The sequence below is a fragment of the Sitophilus oryzae genome, unplaced genomic scaffold, assembly GCF_002938485.1.
Source record: "Sitophilus oryzae breed Bouriz unplaced genomic scaffold, Soryzae_2.0 scaffold_246_pilon_pilon, whole genome shotgun sequence".
In the NCBI taxonomy this organism is placed as follows: domain Eukaryota; kingdom Metazoa; phylum Arthropoda; class Insecta; order Coleoptera; family Curculionidae; genus Sitophilus; species Sitophilus oryzae.
In genome coordinates this window covers 773,508-796,752 of record NW_022146803.1, presented here as the reverse complement: position 1 = coordinate 796,752, position 23,245 = coordinate 773,508, and the positions used below count along the sequence as shown (strand labels likewise).

General features: G+C 29.8%; 1 protein-coding gene across 5 annotated transcripts in view; it reads left to right on the top strand.

Annotated features, from left to right (window-relative positions):
- The first annotated feature begins 226 nt into the window (after positions 1 to 226).
- Positions 227 to 23,245, top strand: part of LOC115884406 (tyrosine-protein phosphatase Lar) — a 693,925-nt gene continuing 670,906 nt past the window's right edge. For 4 of the 5 annotated variants that reach the window (XM_030902968.1, XM_030902964.1, XM_030902967.1 and 1 more), the window contains exon 1: positions 227 to 343. In XM_030902968.1, the coding sequence (XP_030758828.1) occupies positions 262 to 343 (82 nt within the window). In that variant the 5' untranslated portion in view covers positions 227 to 261. The remainder of the gene's footprint in view (positions 344 to 23,245) is intronic. The other variant, XM_030902966.1, reaches the window with a different exon arrangement.

Below are 23,245 nucleotides of genomic sequence, written 5' to 3'. Positions count from 1 at the left end.
TCCCGGGTTTTGTGTCTCCTGTGATTCTTCCTTGTAGTGCGTCTTAGTAAAAATATTCAGTGTTTGTCTCGATATTAGCTAATATTAATAATAATAATAATCATAAAATCTAAATAAAAATAGTTAAATTTTTAAGTGTACCTGTGATATGCTCGAACCTAGTTTGTAGTTTGTTTACCTCCGCATCATCGGATTGAAGAAGACCGTCGAAGGGTTTGCTATAATTGTTTTTTTCTTTCTTCCATTCAACAGGTTTAAGCGATGGGGGCAATGCTGAAATATCCGAGGGGTCAGTTCATGACCTTTCTGGTTCTTCTCGTGCTGGGACAGGTGTGCAGCAACGGTAAGTCTCAGTTTTCTATTTATTCTTGATCTGAACGGTGCCGGTGGAGAGATACCAGGAAGCGTATTTGAAACATCGAACTTTAAACAAGAATTTAGCTGTAAACCATTCAATGAAATGACAAATGATTGTCAATATAAAATAATATATTGTTTTATTAGGAGTAAAAATTGCACTTTTTGTAGCTAGGCTGTACGTTCGACATACAGCTGAGGCACAAGCAGTCATTTTTACTCCGAATAGAACATGCTATTTTTTTTAAACGCCCACAAATAATTTTTAAACAATTTTAAACGTTTCAATTAATATAAAAATATTTCAATGTAATACTTTTTTCAATCACGTCGCAAAAATTAATAATTTTGTGACGTTTGAAAATAAGTAATTTTAACGCTTAGACGTACAAGCACTTGCCTAAGCACAAAAGTACGAAAATATATTACTAAATTGTCAAATTCAACGGTCGTAACTATAGTTTCTTCATATATAATTGCTTACAAGGTATTACTTTTATCTTTTTTATTATTTGTAACGTTTGAAATTGTTTACAAAATTATTTGTGACGTTTGAGAAAAATTGCATGTCCTATTCGGAGTAAAAATGACATTTTGTGTCTCGTTTGTAATGTCAAACGTCCAGACGCTACAAGCAGTATTATTTTTTCTCCTAATAAAACAATATACTACCGTATGATCGAATAAAAACGGCGTCAGCGATGGCTATGAAATGAAGATCGCTGTCATTTTATATGTAAAATTATATGGGAAATGTCATCGATCGTCATTTCCAAGCCAACTGAACGCCGTTTTTTTTCGATCATACGGTATTATACTAACTTAATATATTATATATATTTAAGAGAATATATAAATGAATATTTTCCAGTAAAAATATGAGGAGAAATTCAAGTTTATAAATAATTCATTAAAACTTAAGAGCTGAATTTTTAATCTATAATTGAAATGAATTATGTAAAATTTGTTGAATTTATTTTACCTAGAATCCACAGCAACCTTTGAATAATTAGATTTTAATCTTAAAATATAATTAAAGTGAAGATTAATCTTTATTGTTTTCTGACTTTTCTATTTTATTTGTTAATGGTCAAAGATTTTGGATGTATCGAGGAGGTAATTTTGAAATTTTAATTTTACATAGAGTTAATCAAATTATAAGTACAAGAATGTGTAAACTATCTCTAGTAATAATGTACCTTGATCGTTAAATATTTATTTAGTGTTTATTAGTGAGTGTGTCTTAAATAAGTGCAAATATTTTCAGGGGTGGTAGATCTCAAAATAACCGAGTTATTTTTTTTTCTGAAAATTTGAAATAAAAAATATTTTTTCTTAAATTATGAGAATCACTGGATCTATTCTGTTTTCTTTCTTGTAAATTTAATCTACTACCTACATATGTTGACATATTATCAAGAAATTGTATTTTTAACAAAAAAACTAAAAAAAATCCAATATTTTTTTCAAAAAATTCCAACTTTTCAAAAATTTTATTAAAAACCTTATAGACGTGTGGGTGAATGTTGCAATGTTGCAATAATTATATTATTTTGATTGATGGCTTTCCTTTCTGTAATAATACAGTTAAAATATTAGAACCTAGAGACAAAGTTTAAAGTTTATTATACACATACAACTGTCTTTCCGTGTTTACTAATGCTTGCATTCTATTATAGTTAAGTTCGGAATTAGATTAGCGGTAAAGTAATGAAGTCGATATTTTTCCTACTTCGACCAAGTTTTCCTTAAGCAGTGACAAGTTTAAAACAAACTACGTTCAAGAATTTATATTGACATTAATTCGAGTAGAGTTAATATTTATTTTAAGTTGCCGGGGCTGTCTTCTCTCACTCTACCTCCCTCTCTATGTTGGTGGCTTTTCAAATAATTACTTTCAGTTAATGCAGGAAGTTGAGTGAGGCATAACTGATTTGTATGCTAATACCATATTTTTATAACGATATTATGCCGTTGGGTTTTCAATTCTGTTTAGCTAATGTTTTTTTTGATATGTCGAGATATTTTAAAAATACGTGTAGTTGATTTTTTACTAATTAAAATTGACAGATATATTTCGAAAAAATACTGTTTTAATTTTGCGAGTTTTTTGATGGAAATGTTTGATATATATTGATGAAAATTGAAATATTTTTTAACCTCTAGTTGGAAAAAAGGTTTTATAACGTATACTAAATTCTTTAATAATAGTTTCACTCAACCAGTATGTGAATTATTATATTTATTTATAGAATGTTCCCGGATTGTCTTTCCAAGAGGAAAAACATTTTTATTATTGACATTTTAAGAAAAATGCATTCTTCATAAAAACTTGCGTGTTGATTTTTCCTTCGATTATGAGCTGTATTTCTTCATATTCTGAGTGCCGCATTATATGTCCAAGGTAGGAAGTCTTTTTGATTTTAATTGTGTCTGTTGGGTGTGCACGAGTTTTCGTTCTGTTTAAAACTTCACAATTTGTTGTTCTGGAGGTCCAACTTGTCCTCAGCATCTGACAATACATTCACATTTCAAACGTATTAAGGCGTTTGATGTCTTCTTGTTTTAGCGTCCATGTTTCGTATCCATATTAAAGTAGGGGCCATATATAACATTTTAATGTTCTTAGCCTCGTTGGTATAGCTATTCTCGAATGGCATAAGAACTTCCGCATGTTGAGGAAACCAGCCCTAGCTATGTCAATCCTTCTTCTGATTTCCTTAGAGTGGTCTAGCTGGCTGTTTAATTCCCTGCCCAAGTAAATATATCTCTGCGTGGTTTCGAGATAGACGCCGTTTACTATTATGTCGGTATTTTCATTGTCTTGCGGATGTCTGCCGAAAATCATAGTTTTTGTCTTGACGGTGTTAATCTTTAGACTCATCCTGATACTTTCTCCTGTCAGTTTGTCCATTAGGGTTTGCAGCTGGTCTTCGGATTCTGCTAATACCACGGTGTCGTGTGCGTATCTTATATTGTTTATAATTTTTTCATTTATTTTAGCCCCTTCTGGACAATTTTGAAGCGATTTTCGGATTATATATTCGGCATAAACGTTTAACAATAATGGTGACAATATGCATCCCTGTCTAAATTTCTATACCAACAACATAACCTTTAGATTGAATTCATTTATTTCTCATTTGGGTTTGATTAGTGTCATTATTATGGAAAACTAATTTAAATGTAATTAAAAATATTATTATTTTATTTACTTTTTGGTTTGTTTTGATGCTAGAGATAGCTTTAATCTGATAAATAAATATTCGAATTTCTTAAATTGATTGCCAACCAAATGAGTAAAACCAGAAATGCCCACTATGTCATATATTGTTTTCGTAGTATCTAGATTAACTCTCTGCACTCTTAATAACTAAAGCTCACATATATTATTTATTATAAACTTGAATTAAAGTTTAAATTTAAGTGTCTTTTTATACATAATTCGCAGGTACATGATTCACAACTATTTTTAGAGTGTAACTTATGTATATTTATCAAATTTGCATTTTTAAATAAAATCTATCAAGATTAATCACTCTTTATCTTACTCTTCTCGAAATAATATTATCATAGGTACAAACAGTTTAAAATCAATATACCCTTTTTATCTAAAAAACACTAGGTTATAGATACATAGAGGAAAAATTGGCACTATATTTAGAAACAAAAGTCAATAGGGGGGCCAGTAAACGACACCCTTAAAATTTACATTGGAATTTCTATACCGGGTTGTGCATCGGGGTTGGAAGCATAGGAGGTCCTATGTAAATTTTAATCAGTTCAAATATTGGCTCCCCTGTTGATTTTACAGGGAAGTTGTAGACTTATTAAAGGTCTGCGTGTGCTGAATGCACATGTCAAATTTGAACAATTGTGGACAAGCCGTTTTTAACTAATTTAAGAAAAACGGCATTTATTTTTAAATTAAATTTGCTAACTAGGCAAATGTTAACATATCTTAAGTTGTCAACCTATAATTGAATGCAATTTGTTGTGCCTACGGTTAGTGTGTCCGTTATGAAATTTTGTAATTTAATATTTGTTCAAAATAGATAAAAGCCTAATGTTTAGGATATTCAGATGCAAAAACCGCAAAATGGAGAAATTTTGGGTCAAATTTAAAGTGTTATATTTTTTATTATTTTTAGCTCTATTTTCTTGATTTTTTTAGCAAGATGTATATAATTATATCAACTTTAATTCGTAAACTCAGCTTTTTATAAACTTTATTATTTGGCATATTATACAGGGTTAATCGAGGGGTTGTTTTTTACCTTAACTTTAAAACATGCTGTGCAATAATTTCGTGTGTAAATTTTCCTAAAATATAATTTTATGGTCAGAACCATTTTGTTTTTTGGATCATGTAGGGCTTTGGTTAATTTTTAATAGCGAAATGAACTTTTGCCACCAACAATTTGCAATTTTTTCAATTATCATTCCTTTTTGAAGTTATTGTTCAACATGACAAGGCGGCTTTGGTGATTATTGTGAACTATATACTACTATGAACTACCCATCATGTTTGATGTTTGGGAAATGCTTGGCAGGAGGGTTAGAGGTCACGAAGCGGTACCAGCTTCATTAAATGAACTTTGCTTGGTCCTTAAAGAAGACCGGGAAAATATAACGCAATATGATATATGCAACCTCAATGACAGTATGAACGGACCTATACAGGCAGTTATAGCAGTCAAGGGAACTACCCTAATACAAAGTATTAGGGTAGTTTTTACACTTTTTTTTCTGTTTGTATGATGATGTTTTCTTTAATATCGTTAGTTCTGTTATTGTTATTAATGTTTATTAAAAGCCAGGCTGTATCGTTTGTCTTTAACGTTTTTTTTTAAATTCAGTATAGAGTATCCAATGCAGCGTATTATGACGTTATGACAGTAGTCACCAAAACCATCTCGTCATTTTAAAAAATTACATCAAAACGTAATGATAATTGAAAAAATTGCAAATTGATCGTGATCACTTCATCTGGCTCTTAAAAATTAACCAATGATTCAAAGAATAAAATGCTCAGAAGTCATGGTTCTGACCATAAAATTATATTTTAGGAAAACTTACACACGAAGTTATTGCACAGGGTGTTTTAAAGTTAGGATAAAAAAACAACCTCTCGATTTACCCTGTATAGTATGTCTAATGCTAAAGTTTATAAAAAACTTAGTTTACGAACTAAAGTTGATATAACCATATGTAGTTTGCTAGAAAATTCATAAAAATAGGGCTAAAATAACAAAAATATAACACTTTAAATTTTTGGCCAAAAATGTCTCCGTTGCGTTTTCTTTGTATCTGAGTAAAGACATAGTCTAGTAGTTCAAGAAAAATTATTCTAAGGTTGTTTTTTGGGTGGTTAAAATGCAAGAAACCCCTTGTTCTTCGCCAACAGTCGATGTTTCAAAGCGTTTCCTTTGGTCGATTTCTCCGCCGTGCATCGCATGTCGGATCGCAATTTGGACCGATAGCGAAATGCACTCGAGATACCGGCGCCGATGATGGCCGATTAAGGCCGATTCCGGCCAAACGTCGCCCGTCGGCATGGAGAACGTAAATTTTTCTGGTCGCGGCCGACCGACACGCAAAATTCTTGTTGTTTTTATTCGAAATTGCGCTACACAATTTACGCTCATACCTATATTTATTGCAGGATTTCACCGATGACGGATAATCAATAACGTTGTATTATACAGGGTTGATTACCACAGACGACACGGAGTATTTTAGCTAGACGATTAGATTTTTGCAAATTGTAAGTTTTGAGTTCGTTGAAGGACTAGTAGAGTTACAATTTAAAAATATTTTTACAAGATATAGAGTTTCCAGAAAAAATATTACAAGTTATATTTGTTAAATGGAACACCTTGTATATTATTACATTTTTAGTTTCTACGATTAAAATAAAGGTAAATTCGATTGAGGTTTACAGCATTTTAATCTTACCGTTTTTGAAATATTTAGGTTTTTGTCAAAATACAGTAATAATTTTAAGGCTTTATTTCTCTAGGCGTATTTAAGTTTTTAAAACCAAATATTGTACTGAAGTATTTCTATTTACTAAGTTTTGTGTTGCAATAATAAATATTATACTATCTTATACAGAGTGCCTAAAAAATTATTTTAAATAATTACTAGGTTTAAACGGCAATAACTTGTTTAATTTAAATAGAAGACCCTGTATATTTTATGAGAACCAGATGCAAAATTCAATTGTCTATCAAATTGTATACAGTTTTTACCTATTTCTTCAACTTTTCATCGAAAATGCAGTTTCTTTTAATTTAGACCTCATTTATAAATATATTATGGAATATTGACATTTTAGATTACTTTGAAAGATGTTACAAATTTTTAAAGAGTACAGATACTAAATATTGTCGATACAGTTCGTTTGTTTCAATAAAAATAAAAAAAAACTGTTTAAATATTTGTTAAAGAGGACCAATTAATATGATTCCAGTATTCAAACTAGATTAATTAATTGTTTACGTTGATTAATAATAATTGCTCCAAATACTAAAAAACTGAATTTTGTATGTTGTTTAGACAGTGTGGTGAAAAGTAACATCTTAAAAATTTTATTTCATTTTTTGACGAATGCTTATTTCTAACAAGAGAGACGATCATTTTCATAACTTATTATTATATTGATTTCTGATTCACATCCACATTTATTTTGAATAATTTATTAACTAACACAATTAAGTATGTAATTAATTAATATTTGGGCGGAAATAATGGTGGTATATTAATTAATGGTATACTCTTTTATAAAGATTTAAGTAGTTTTCTTTTTGTATACAAATAGGGTAATATTATAGTTTTTAGCACCTGTACATTTTGTACATTTATTGCTTTAAAAATATTGTAAAATATCAATATTTAATGGGTATATTGATAAATGAGTTGTAAATTATATGAAAATGCATTTTCTACGAAAACTTGAAGGGATAGGTGAAAATGGTATAATACAATTTGATAGACAATTAAATTGTGCATCTGATTCTCCTAAAATATACAGGGTATTCTATTTAAATTAAAGAAGTTATTGCCGTTTAAAGCTAGAAATTATTAAAAATAACATTTTAGACACCCTGTATGAGGTAGTATTATTTTTATTATTGCAACACAATAACTGATCAATAAATAAATTACAATAAATATTTAGTATTAAAAACTTTGATAGCCTTGGAGAAATGAAGCCTTAAAAATTTTACTGCAGTTTCACAAAATTGAAAATATTTCGTAAACGGTAAGGTTTAAGTGCGATAAACCTTAATCAAATTTGCCTTTATTTTTATCGTACAAACTAAAAAGGTAATAATATACAGGATGTTCCATTTAAAAAAATACAACTTTGATATATTTAATTTATTTGGGACACTTGTATCTTGTAAAAATATTTTTAAATTGTTGCTCTAAGAGTCCTTCAACGAATCCAAAACTTAAATTTGTAAAAATATAATCGTTTAGCTACAATACTTCGTGTCATATGTGGTGAACAACCCTGTATAGGGTGATTCACGGCGATGCTACGTTAGACGTTTATGGAGAGCCGGTGATGATTTTTTTTTCTGGAAAATTTTAATTTTTATACATATAAAGGCACCTGCTCCATCTGTCTAAAATATTTTCAACGTTACAATTTTGCCGTATCATTTGAAAAGTGATAGCATCTTTCTTATTTTAAATGGAACACCCGATGTATTATTACATTTTTGGAAACTACTTTTATATCTCATAATTTTTCTATTGTACTAAACTATACCTATCTCTAATAGTTTTCGAAATCAAAAATAAAACATGTTATATATGTATGTATATTTACCTTTGTCTATACAAATTGTAAAATTTTTTGACAATCATCAATCAAGGCATTTATTTATTAAAATTATTATATTATTTATTTATTTATGTTTTATATTTTAATAAAACTAAATTGACAAAAACATGATCTTGTAAAAGCATTGGTAAAATAATGAATTTATAATTTTAAAGCTTCATTCAGAAGATCGCAATTAGTGGAATAAATTAGTGGTTTTAATTAGCGTAGAGGTTTGTTTCTTTAATTTCAATGTAAGCATTCAGAAAAAGTCAAAATTAGTGGAAATTAGTAGAAAAAGTTACCAACATTTTAACTTTTCCACTAATTATACTTCAAAATTTGCGAGAAATGTCATTTTGGCCTTTGGTTATCTTCCATCAACAGAAATTGTGGTTAGAGATCAAAAGTTGATTGTTTTATAAGCTAAATATTAGACTGTCTATGGATACAACTGAATAACGCAAGCTGTTGCTAGGATATTCTATTAACTTTAATTGTGTTTTTTAAACATTGTGAATGATCGTAAACCAAAAAGTATAAAATGTAATTAAAACCACTAATTGCAATGTTCTGAATGAAGCTTACAAATTGAAATTTGGGTTATAAGTTAACGAAAATCGATATATTCGATATGTCTATATCAACTGATTGGATATTACACAGGAAGAGCAAAAAGTATTTCCGTTGGTTATAAAATTGCTAATCTTTCTTATTTTTAACTCAACCCATGTATATTATATAAAAAACCATAAGACCAGTTCAATAATTGCTTTTCAACGATATATCATATTCCTATACCTAAACCTTTAGGTTTCTTAAGTAGAGGTATTTAAAAATTAATAATTCTATTATTATAGTCGCATTTAAAAAATTTTATTACCATGATAAAAAATACATATATAAACAAAAACTATAATAACTATAATATAATTATTATCTTTTAAACGTCGTTACTGAAAAAAACAGAAGGTTTAGTTATGGGACCATGATATATCGTTGAAAAGCAATTTTATTTGTATTTCAATTTTATAAATAATATACATAGGTTTGAATTTAAAATAACAATGATTTGAACGATTTTATAACAAACGGAAATAGATATAATATATTGATATCCGTTTGATATCCGATCGGTTGATTTAGACAGATCGAATATGTCGAATTTCAGTAACCTATAAACCAATTTTGAACTTTCAATATGCCGAATTTATGATTTAACCAATGCTTATTCAAAATCATGTTTTTTTTATCTCGAAAACTGTTAAAGATAGGTATAGGTTAGTATAACAGAAAAATTATGAGATATTAAAGTAGTTTCGAAAAATCTAATAATATACCGGGTGTTCCGTTTAAAAAACCAAGGATGATACCACTTTTTTATGAAGCGGCAATGCTGAAAATAATTTATACAGATGAAGAACTTCTTTTATGCAAAAACGTAAATTTTTGGGGAAATATTATCACCGGTTTTCTATAAACGTCTAAGCTACTATGGCCGTGAATCACCCTGTATAGGGTGTATAGGATGTGTCAACAGCTTTTTCTTATTTATAATATGTTAAAGAGCATTTTTCGTAGTTTATTGCAATCGAGGCGCCAAGATTTTTTAAAAAAATCGGGGTACCATTGAATTTTGTTTTAAGTCTTCTAATGATTTCTTGGTATCTGAATGAATGAAGCATTTAAAGACTATAATTACTTGTATATATTAGGTTGCCTTCTGTGCAAGTTATGTTTAATGTTAAATGATTTTTGAACATTTACCCATGTACTACATGTGATAAAGAAAGTATGTTGAGAACCTTATCTTTTTTACTACTGATATGTTTTTTAAACCAATTTACTGATCAGTACATATGAAATATATGTGTAGTATAATTGTGCTGCTGTTTCGTATGGAACAGCTACACAGCTTATGCTGATACCTATATTTATTGCAGGATTTCACTGATGTTAGTTCTCATGAGAGATAATCAATAACGTTATACTATATTGGGTGGAATATGTTAATTATTTACCTTATTTAGAAGATGTTAAGGGTATATGTCATTTCTGAATATCTATAGCATTTCAGACATCAACAATTTTGGATTTATTCAAAATAGCTGTAGAAGCATTTAAAAATGTTTATGTATTTTTAGTGTCTCTAATTGGACATTTTAAATATTGTGCTGAATGTTGTAACGGGTCTCAGATTACAGTTTTTAATAATAGTGATTTATGTTTTTAACACTAACCACTACTACGCAACTCGTTATTTACTATAATTATTTTATCATTCTTTATTGGAATTAAATGACAAAGATTTTTTAAAATTTAATTTTTAGTTTTTAATTGAAAAATTAATTTATAAAACTGACAAGTGAATGTTATTTTCTTAAACAAACATGTTTTTTAGATTCAGTTACAGTTCCGTATGCTTATAGATTGTTTTGGAGGAATGAATGTATGTGTTCGGAAATATGTGAAGACAATATTTATTTAACAAGTTTTTGTACACTGAAGACGAGATGATATAGAAGATGTAATATGTCCCAGAGTTTTTTTATGTTTCAAAGTATAGCTACTTTGATAACAAACAACTATAACGTTCTTTTTCAAGAACACATTTAAGTACTGGTTCTTTTCAGAACTGTAATTTTATCAAAAAAAAGAAGCATAACGTTTTTTAAAGAACCTCCAAGTAGATAGTTTTTATCACTTTCGGCGTGAGTTAGTAGTATATTTGACAGACACTATTTTTGGTAGATTTCTTTCTCTAGGCTTTGTTATAAATTATAACAAAGCCTAGAGAAATATTATAACTTATAATATTATGTTTCTATGGTAGGTACTGAAAACATGCATTAGACGTTTTTAAAGAACTAAAAAAATCTAGTGTAAGAATGACACATCTTTGTTATGTCATACGTTTTTTTTGTATCAAATATAGGTATTTTAACACTTATATTTGTCTGAAAAAATGCCTGTAATTTTTTAGGTCCAACATTTTTTTGTTGAAAGAAACTGAATTTCTTCGGGAAAAAAATATAAAAATTTACAATTTATTTGTATATGATTTATCATCTTTGCTGGTTTGGTTATAATACCTGTAAGTGGAATCTTCTAATTAATGATTGATATGTAACCAACTGAACTGAAGTATTTGACATAAAATGTTTAGACAGGGTGAGCCTTAAATAAGTGCAATTTTTTTAGGGGTAGTATTATATTTCAACGCCAGAAACATGATTATGAAGTTTTCCGCGAATTTTTTTTCTTAATTTTGAATTTTGTCAAAAAAAATTGGAATTTTTTAGTTTCTGGTTAAAAAACATAATTTCAGGATAAGAAAAGATCCAGTGTAGCAAAAGTTTTTTTTTTGGAAATTTTCAAAGTAAAATTACTCGGTTATTTTGGATTTATTTTAGAAAACGGTAAAAAGAAAATATGTTTCTTTTATCGAGATCTACAAGCCCTGGAAATATTTGCATTTATTTAAGACTATAGAAACTTAATAAAAGTATAGAAACTTAATAAACCACATCTATTTTGTTTCATATCTCTCTGATACTATTAACAACAGACAAAAACACTTGATATGCATTTATTTTTACATATAGATTTACTATTAAAAATGAGATAGATATGTTATTTAGATACAAATGTGCATCATACATAAATAAATTATGTTTAAAATATAATTAATATTAAACTCTGAAATTTTCTTTTGATTTAATGACACTAAAATAAAAAACACCAGCTAAGAGATTATTTACGATGACGTAGTGAATTTACTTGGAACCTACGCATAACACTCAGCATTATAAGCAACGGTAATGAGCGTAATTTATTACTTATTAATGCACTCGAACGAATTCGCTGGTACGCTCTGTTTTCCTTTAATTACATGTCGATGAATATTTTACATCGATCTGGAGCTCACGCCTATCTGTTTCCAATTTAACCATAGGACACATTTGTATCTTCTGTCAATAAGTGGCGTTTGTTTATGCGGATATATTATACCGTGTCGGCTAAAAAGTAAAAAAAAACATTTATATCATCATATAAAAACATAAAATATATTACTTAGTTTTTGCAAATCACACTATTACACTGAGGGATGAGAAAAACGGGCACCTTAAATTTTGATGTATTTTAAAATTTAAAATATTTTGTCCTAGTGGGCCGATTTTGATGATTTTTTAAGGAATGTGTAGCTAAATTATTTGACTTTTTAGTATCCCTTTCTAAATTAAAAATGAAGGTTCCCATTTGTTATACGAGAGAACACAAAATGTTGATATTCTAGGAAAAGTTTGAAACACCCTGTGTAATATGCTAAGTCATCAAGGGATTTAAAAATCATATTATCATCTAGGTACATCCTTTCTTGATATATTGTTTCTTGGTTGATCTCAACAGCTTTATTTTTGTTGGAGATATTAGGTTTTGAAGAATACACTAATATTTTTTCGAAATGTTTACATAGAACTATGCTTTTGCTCTTGGTCCTATTCAACAGATCTAGTAACTGGTGGTACCCGGAGCAGGCCTTCTTGACAAGATTTGCTTCGTTTAATCTTCTTCTTACAGTCCGTTCACTTACATGTAAGTTTTTTTAAGTGAAATTCATTATAAATTTGAAAAGCTGGCAAATGGCAGTTTCTTAGCGATAAAATTACAATACGTGGAAGCTTTTATACGAAGATATCTTGACGTCTAGCATATGAACTTGTCTCGAAGAAGCGACTGCACTTTAGGGGCATAATTTTGATCTCTATCAACTTCAATTAAAACAACTATAGCGGATACAATTTCTGGACCTCAAAGCATCTCTATTAGAGAAACTTCGCAACAGCCAACATACATTTATAATATGATTTGTAATAACACTGACACTACATAAATCATAAACACTAGGTTAATAACAGTGACACTACTAGTCTGTTGACTGGGACCAAAAGCAAAGGCATGGTTTTAGTGTAAAAATTACGATAAATGTTAGTGTTTTCTTCAAAAGCGAATATCTCCAAAAAATAAAGCCATTGGGACGAACCAAAAAATAATCTATCGAGAAAATATGTACCTAGATGATAAAATTATTTTTAAATTTCTATCCTTTTTAACATATTTCACAGGACGTTGGAAACTTTCATCAAAATAACATTTTGTATTCCCTCGTATAATTGACAGATGGACACTTTTATTTTTAATTTAGAAAGATATACAAAAAAATCAAATAATCTAACTACAAATTGCTTAAAAGATTATCAAAATAGGTCCACTACGAATTTTTTATGTAAAATAAATATTACATAAAAACTTCGTTATTTCAAATACAACACCCTGTATTTTTTAAAATAAATCGAAGCAGATTCAAATGCTCTTTCAAACTGTATTAAGGTTTCCTATACCTATCTAGCTGAGATTTGGAATAAAAAGCAATTATTCAATAAAATGGCAATCAAGATGGCTGGTGTCGCCATGGCAGTTTTCTAGTTAAAGTTAGTAACTATTTTCAAAATCGACATTAGTTTATGGACATTATTATTTAGATTTATAACAGTTTACTTAAATTTAGCTGCAGTAGTTTAATAAGTAAGTATTCATTATTTTATCAAGAAAAATAAAGCAGTATCTGCTGGTGGAACGAATGGATATGTTACCAGTGAATTTATATTGTGAGGAAAATTGCTTCTTGGCCTCAAGGGCTTATGCTCAAAGATATCCAAATAGGAATCTTCCTGATAAGCTTTCCTTGAAAAAATACTTTTCTATTTTGCAGAACTATGGTAGTGTAGTTTATAAAAACCTAGTAGGCAGAAACCTGTCGTTAGAAAATGAATTTGGCGTAATTGGCTCTTTTATAGAAAATCCATATAGGTACCTATCTACAAGTGAACGTAAAATAAATGAAAGAACTACTTCGTTTTTCTTGATAGAATAATAAATACATATTTAATAAATATTATTTAAAAAACTACTGTAAGCAAATTAAACAAAAATATACTGCTATAAATTTAAATAAAGTCCATAAACTAATTTTGATTTTCAAAATAGATACTAACTGTCACTAGAAACTTGACATCAGCTATCTTGGTTACCATTTTATTGAAAATTTACTCTTTATTCGAAATCTGAGCTAGATAGGTATAGGAAACCCTAATATAGTTTGAAAGAGCATTTATGCCTGCTTCGATATATTCAAAAAAATACAGGGTGTTGTATTTGAAATAAGGAAGTTTTTATGTAAAATAAATATTTAAAATAGACCAGCAATTTTTGATACCCCTGTATGCATTAAACAAAGCAATCAAATTTTTCAGTAAAGTTTATTTCTCTGGCTTAAAGATCAGCACAATAAAATACCTTTTTTTGGGCCCCAACAAATACCTTTTTTTGGGCCCAAGTATCCAAAAATGAAATAAAATACAGGGTGTTCCATAAGAAAAAATGAAACTTTGGTATGTATCTTAGTTCTGAAACACCCTGTACATTTCAAAATAATTTTAAATTGTGCATATTGCCACCCCACATACATATACTCATAAAATATTTTGTTTCTACATCTTTTCGTTTTCGTATAATCAACCGAGGCGAATGAGGTGCGCCACCCTGTATATACATATAATCGCGAAAGAAACGTTAGAAACAAACTGCCAGCTTGCAAGTTTCGAATGATAAAAGAACAGAAACTGTCCCGGTTTTGTTTCTTTGTTTCTTCTTCCTTTCTTTCCTTCCTTTTCCAGGAAAATAAGCTAGGAATGCGGCAGTAGAAAATATCGGAGAAGGAACAAGAAACAGACAAAACCGCGATACATACAAAGAATTTTTGATCGACGGCAGAAGACCAAACAGCAAAAATAACTTTTAAATTTCCAAAGAATTCTCCTTTCGAGACACGTACGACGATTTTTGTCTTTTATTTGCCCGCGCAAATAAAGCAATGAAAAGGAATACGCGCCAGCTTGTATAAATTCTGAATAAACTTCGTATGATATTACGGTGATTTGTTTGACGTGCTTTACTTACTTACTTACCGTTTCTTTAATGGGTAATTTCTTTGCGCTCAATTAACTCAATTTTTTATACAAATCTAATTAACTTAAATTACCGTCGGCGGTATAGAGAGCTAATGAAAGAAAGACCGCCATTAGACAGTTTTACTTATTTATTAACATTGAATACCGCCGAACAAGGAGATAGTATAGAATTTTTAAGTACAGCGGTTGTTGCCGGTTGGTGGTATACTCGGCGGTATATTTTTATAAAAAAAACAGAAATACCGCCCTTACTTTACCAACTTTAAGTGTTAGAGTTTTTCCCAATTTAAGTTCCGCGATTAGGTACTATATTAAAAAAGTATACCGCCGAACGGGCCGCCTATAAATTATATATAATATACCGCCGAAAAATATACCGCCTACTTGGCGGTATATTTTTTTATAAAAAGCAGGAATACCGCCCTTATGTTACCAAATTTTATGTGTAATTGTTTTTCCCAATGTAAGTTCCGCAATTAGGTACTATATTGTCAAAATACAACTACATTTTATTGCATACAAAATTAAACAGTTTTGACACGTTAGCTTTTTTTATCACTTCGAAATGCAAAAATAAAGGTTATGTTATCATTTCGAATTGAGTTTGTCACAATGATGATTGACAATAATGATTTATGTATACAGAGTGTCTTAAACTGAATGTTTTGGATTGTAAAAACTATGTTTATTTTTAAATAGGCGGGTGATCTTAACAATTAAACAATTTCCTACGGTATAACTTTTAGCAAGTAAAATACATCAAAGTCAAAATTAAACTTCGACGTCAAGATAAACCTAATAATATTTATTCCCGATTGCATACAATTTATAGCACACACCAAAGATTATAAAAGATTACATGCCGTTCCGGGTTAGTCCCATTCAAATTTACACTAGAATTAACACTTTTGTCCCGAAAATGAATCCGCACCAGGCTAATCTGCAGGCGAACATAAACGGTAAATTTAATGCATCGCAAACCGGAGATAATTGTATATAGAAATTAAACCCGTATCGATGGCCGCAACCATTGAGCGATGACGGATCGGTTTTAAAAGCCGCCAACAAAGTTTTATAGTAATCGGCGCAACGCTGATTCCGATATGAAAAGCTTTGATAGCGCTCTAGCCCGGCTACGTAGTTTGGATCAATAGAGATAGTTTAGAATAACGTTTATTTTTTCAATGAAAATGTTTCTTTAATGGGTAATTTCTTTGCCCAATTAACTATTTTTTATACAAACTCGCTAAATTACCGCCGGCGGTATAGACAGTTGATGAAAGAAAAACAGCCGCTAGACTGTTTTGCATATTTATTATCATCGGATACCGCCTAACAAGGAGATACATTTTTGAAGTACGGCGGTTGTTGTTACCGTCGTAGCATCAACCGCTGTAGTTTTTTAAAAAGTATACCGCCGCATATACCGCCGGTCAGCGGTATACTCGGCGGTATATTTTTTTTATAAAAAACAGAAATACCGCTCTTATTTTACCATTAAGTAGTTTAATTAATTAACACCAAAGATTATAAAAAATTACATGCCGTTCCGGGTTAGTCCCATTCAAATTTACACTAGAATTAACACTTTTGTCCCGAAAATGAATCCGCACCAAGCTAATCTGCAGGCAAACATAAACGGTAAATTTAATGCGCCGCAAACCGGAGATAATTGTATATAGAAATTAAACCCGTATCGATGGCCGAAATCATTGAGGGATGACGGATCAGTTTTAAAAGCCGCCAACAAAGTTTTATAGTAATCGGCGCAACGCTGATTCCGATATGAAAAGCTTTGATAGCGCTCTAGCCCGGCTACGTAGTTTGGATCAATAGAGATAGTTTAGAATAACATTTATTTTTTCAATGAAAAGCGTAGTTTTTTGTGCGAATTGATTTATTAAATTGCTTTATTCCAAGCCATAATATCAAAAAGTTAAATACAGGGTTGTTCACCGCATACGGCACGCAGTATTGTAGCTAAACGATTAGATTTTTATAAATGGTAAGATTTGGGTTCGTTAAAGGACTATTAGAGCTACAATTTAAAAATAATTTTACAAGATACCGAGTGTCCCAAATAAGTAAAAATATTATAGTTTTATTTTTTTAAATGGAACAGCCTGTATATTATTCTATTTTTAAATTCTACGATTGAAATAAAGGTATACTTAATTAAGGTTTATGACACTTAAACCTTACCGTTTTTGAAATATTTCCAATTTTGTGAATTTGCAGTAAAAAATTTAAGGCTTCATTTCTCCAAGAGCATCAAAGTTTTTAATACTAAATATTTACTGAAGATTAGTTATTGATCAGATATTGTGTTGCAATTATAAAAATTATATTACCTTATACAGAGTTTCTAAAAATTTATATTAAATAATTACTAGCTATTAAATTAAACAGCAATAACGTCTTAAATAAATTAAATAGAACACCCTGTATATTTTATGAATATGATATGAAAATATATACATGAATCAGATGCACAATTTAATTGTCTATCAAATTGCATTATACCATTTTTTACCTATCTCTTCAAGTTTTCGTAGAAAATGCATTTTCTTTTAACGTATTTCCCGAACAGTACTGAAACTAAGTTGGCGGTGTTTTTATGCGTGCGCTGTCACACTCAAGTTAGCTATAGTACAGACCTGTCAAGTAAACCTCAAACAAGTAATTAGTAGGGTCTAATTGTAAAAAATTGTGTTAAATACAGAGGAGAAAGTGTTTCTGGTAGAGCATTATTTTCGCTCATACGGAATCGGCCGTCATAATGGTGCATGTTTGCTATACGTGTCTGATCAATTCACACAACGGTTTAATAAACGTTCTCCAAGTGATGCTGTAATTTTGAAGGTTATTGAAAAGTTCAGAAATACGGGTAGTGTATTGTGCCAACGAAAAGGAAACTCGGGGCGTCCCAGGACAGTTAACAACAACAATAACCATGAACGTGTTTTTGACCAGAAACTTAGAACATCGTTATGAAGTCTGTCTCGAACGAGGAGGTGCACATTTAGAACATATAATAAAGTGTCAATAATATGTATTTTTTAAATATATAAAACAATTACAAGTTCAGTACTGTTTATTTCGGGCAATACGGGTAATTTAGAAATTATTTATCACTATACCCGTGGATCTAAAATGTGAATATTTTAGATTTTTTTAAAGAAATACATATGTACAAAATGTACAGGTGGTAAAAATAATATTGTAAGCCCATTTGTTTACAAAAAGAAAACTATTTAAATATTTGAAAAAGTGTATACCAATTAAATATACCACCATTATATCCGCTTAAAAATTAGTTAATTACATACTCGTTTTAATTAATAAATTATTCTAAATAAATGTGTATTTGACTCAGAAATCAATATAATAATAAGTTATGAAAATGAACGTCTTTGTTATAAATAAGCATTCGTCAGAAAATGAATTAAAATTTATAAGGTGTTATTTTTTCCACACTCTCTAATACACATACAAAATTCAGTTTTTTAGTATTTGGAGCAATTATTATTAATCAAGGTAAACAGTCAATTAATGTAGTTTGAATACTGGAATCATATAAACTGGTTCTCTAACAAATATTTGAACAGTTTTTTGTTTATTTTTAATGAAATAAACGAACTATATCGACAATATTAGTATCTGTACTCTTTGAAAATTTTTTACATGAGGTGTAAATTATAAGAAAATGCATTTTCTACAAAAACTTGAAGAGATAGGTAAAAAATAGTATAATACAATTTGATAGACAATTAAATTGTTCATCTGACTTCCGTAAAATATACAGGGTGTTCCATTTAAATTAAGCAAGTAGTTATTGCCGTTTAAAGCTAGTAATGCAACGGAGGTTACACCCTAACTGTAAATGGTTGAATAAGCTGGGAATGATGATGATGATGATGATGATAATATCACGTTTTGATGAATTGATTACCGAAATAATTTCATTGCTTTATATCGGCCTCTAAAAAAACTACCGAATAATACAACTTATATACGTATCATAAACCAACCAATTATCAAATTTACATAGGATTAACTAATTATACAGGGTGTCTCTATTCCGTGGTATTTTTGGAATCAAAATAAGTTCATTGAACACAGTTTCCCTCTATACAAAAGTGCTTCGTTTGTTCGCTAGAGGGCATCAAACTTTAAAAAAATAAACACATTTTCTCAGATATTTTAAAAACCGTTATTCCGAATTGAATGAGATTTTGGGTGTCTATGTTTTGTTAAGTGCTCTAACATTTGGCTTTCACAAAAATCAAGAAAAAATACGGGAACCTCTAAAATAGAAATTATAAAGTTAATAAATGTTGTTTTCGGGATTTTTCTAACGCGTATAAAAAGACGAGCCTAAAAAAAGAGCGAAAAGCCAGGAGAAAATTTGGCAAATTCCAGAACAAAAGCGAACAGGATCTTACAAGGAACACGGCCGAGGTTTTACACAATACGTCTGGAAATTAACAGCGATGATCCATCACTCCCGAGCACGGCCTCAGAAAAACAAGTATTTAACGAAGGAGGCACGCCATATTTATATTTTAATGACTTTTTTATCGAAACGTCCGATCTGCGAGCCGCCGCCGCTGCCCGCTCGTTATTTATTATATTTTTTTCTCTATCCCCTTCCGATACGGCCATTTTAATAAGTCATTTCGGCGGGAGGTAAACGGGAAACATGGATTTCGGCGTGTAATTTTGGATTTTGACTTTTTTGTTCACAAATCAACTAATATAATGTTCCTTTACTATATTCAAGGACCTATTAATTTGTTTACTTCTTCCATTTTTCATACTTCTACAGGGTTGTTCACCACATACGACACGGAGTATTAACGTTTAGATTTATGAAAATTGTTAGGAGTTAGTTGAAGAACTATTAGAGCTACAATTTAAAAATATTTTTACAACATACAGAGTGTCCCAAATAAGTTAAAAATATTATACGTAGTTGTATTTTTTTAAATTTTTTCAAACCAAACACCCTATATATTATTCGATTGAAATAAAGGTAAATTTGATTAAGGTTTATTTCACTTAAGTCTTACCACTTTTGAAATATTTTAAATTTTATTAAATTGCAGTAAAAGTTTTAAGGCTTCATTTCTCCAAGGATATTAAAGTTTTTAATTCTAAATATTTACTGAAGTTTGAAAAAAAAATTAATCAGATTTTGTGTTGCAATAATAAAAATTATACTACCTTATAAGAGTGTCCAAAAACTTATATTAAATATAGTAAAGATTTGAGTTAACGTCTCCTTTTTGCTGCCAGGGCTAAACGGGACGGGGCCTACTTTGTTTACGCGGAATCCGAACCGCGGTCCTCGGCCATATCATGGTCAATGGCCTACCGACTTGGCAAGTGTCTAAATCAACTCTTACGAGATATCCGATCTCATCCGGCCTCGAACTGGCGTGAGTGAGCAGTGTGTATCAATAGATTTTACACTTTTGCCTTTGTTGGACAACAGCACGATAAAGAGTTTTGAACCGGTCACCCGTCCATCCACTAGTATCGCCTTACGTCGCTTAACTTCGGTGTTCTAATGGGTACCGATGTTTCAACGTAGCTTTAGATAGGCCGTTGCTCTTATATTAAATAATTACCAGCTTTAAAACTTGTTTAATTTAAATGAAACACCCTGTACATTTAAGGTGTCGTACATCAAATTGTATTATGAATCAAACCAAACCAAACCCGACAAACGAAGCACTTTTGTATAAAGGTAAATTTTGTGCAATTTTTCAAAAAATACGTAGTTATTCTATGTCCACGGAATATTAGAACTCCCTGTATATTTCGTAGGTCTCCTTTGGAAAAATAAATTCTCCAAAAAATGTTTCCACAAAAACTATGCGATGTAACGTTTTTTTACAAGAGACAAAAAATGTAGTAAATACTAGAGCGACTATTTTACGAAAAGAAAATCTGTCGTCGGTGGAGTTGGAAAATATCTATACTAAAATTGATATTGGGGTGGGGGTGGTTTTCACCCTTCCCATACATTTTCTTGATTTTTGTGAAAGCTAAATGTTAAAGCACTTAGCAAAACATAGACATCCAAAATCTTATTCAAATGGGACTAACGGTTCTTGAAATATCTGAAAAAATCTGTTTGTTTTTAAAGTTTGATGCCCTCTAGCGGACAACCGAAGCATTTTTGTATAGAGGTAAATTGTGTCCAATTCCCTTATGTTTCATTCCAAAAATACGTAGTAGTTCTATGTCCACGGAATATTGGGACACCCTGTATATTTTTCCTGCATTTTCGCTTTTGTTTACAACTTGTCGATAATGATTAGGATACGTCAGTTTATCTTTGGTATTTCAGTAGCGTATCTGTATTATTGTTATTAAATAATTAATATAACTTGTCTATTTTTCTTTGAAATGTATTTTTTAACAATCTTTAATAATTAATAACATTAAGTTACTGATAACATAAAACAAAATCAACAAATTGTCGTTTACAGGTTTTAAATAAAATTTGAACGGCACTGATAAACCCGAATTTAAGTCAGCCATATTAACCCCCTGTCCTGCAGATCCTGCTCTACCTAAATTTTGTTGATATGCTCCTCTCTTAATTTTTTATTCAAAAAATGCCATCATGAACGACTTTCAAAAGTAAATATTGAATTTTTATATGTGAATCTTGAAAACAATTTTAAAATTTATGAAAAATGAAATGAGATAAGTCTGAAATATTCAGTTGAATTTCCGATGGAGGAGTTCGATGCCCAGACGGATTATGTACGAAAGAACGATTCCAATTTAGAAGAAAAAGTTAGTTGACCTATTTTAGAAGCAGGAAAGTAGGGATTTAAGCATAAACCGGTTAAACGATTTTTTTAAATTTACTTAATCTATAACAAAAAGCTATTAAGCAGCATGAAGTTTTAACGAACAAAGAAAAGCCTTATGAAAGGCATTTTTCGCGGTAATGCTTAAAAGCTTAAGATAATAACAATATTTTTCTTAATTAAAGTCATGTGTTTTCTTTAGCTTTTTTACTCACTGATGCTCTAGATTTTTGTTTTCTTACGGGTTATGATATCATATCGACTAAGCAAAAATGAAATTATGTGATTTTTTGTTCAGGAAAATTTTCATTTCATTGTCATTTTTGGTGGAGTAAATCAAAAGTGTTTGAGGTAAAAAAAATAAATTTGAATATACTAATTCACAACTATAGTAACTCACAAGAATGTAGAATAATAGTTATTTTTTATACAAGACGATAAAATGGTATTTTGTCGTTGACCGAAAAGATTAATTTACGAGCGATGAAATCGTGAGTGAATTAATTTCAGGAGGCGATAATGCAATTTTATCGTCGTGTATAAAACAATATTTTTTTCTATAGCGAGTTACGTTTTAAAAAATATTCAAAAATGATTATTTGAAGGAATTTATTTCAAGTAGAAAAAATATTGTGCTGGGTTGGCGTTGGTTTCTATGTAATTTGACAAATAAATAAAGCTGTATCTTTAGTTGTCAGTTTTGAGTCAATATTTTTTAATTCTTTTTCGTGTCGATTGCTGATTGAATTGGAGCCAGAAATGGCTCAAAACGAAATAAGTAAATTACCAACAGATATTCAGTTAGGTTAGGTGGCATATCCAAACTACTTCCATTTAAATCCCGAATAAATTACGAAAAGGAATACAAAAATTTTCAAAAATGGAAGCAATTAAAAAACGTGCAAGAAGAAATAAAGTTTTTAACCTATCCTCGCCGTTAAAGTATCATCTAATCTACCCTTGCGATTAAAGTACTATTTTATCTACTATTTTTGATAGATATAAGGCAATTTTAACAGATGCTATGAAAAAAAATACATTTTTGCATATTACTTTTTACAAAATATGAGTTAATAAAACTGATTTTCAAAAAAAAAATAATAGTAAAAATAGAAATATTGGCTTCAAATATTTTTTTTATTAAAAAAAATTTTTTGGATTCTCTTTGATAGGTTTATTTTTTAAAACTA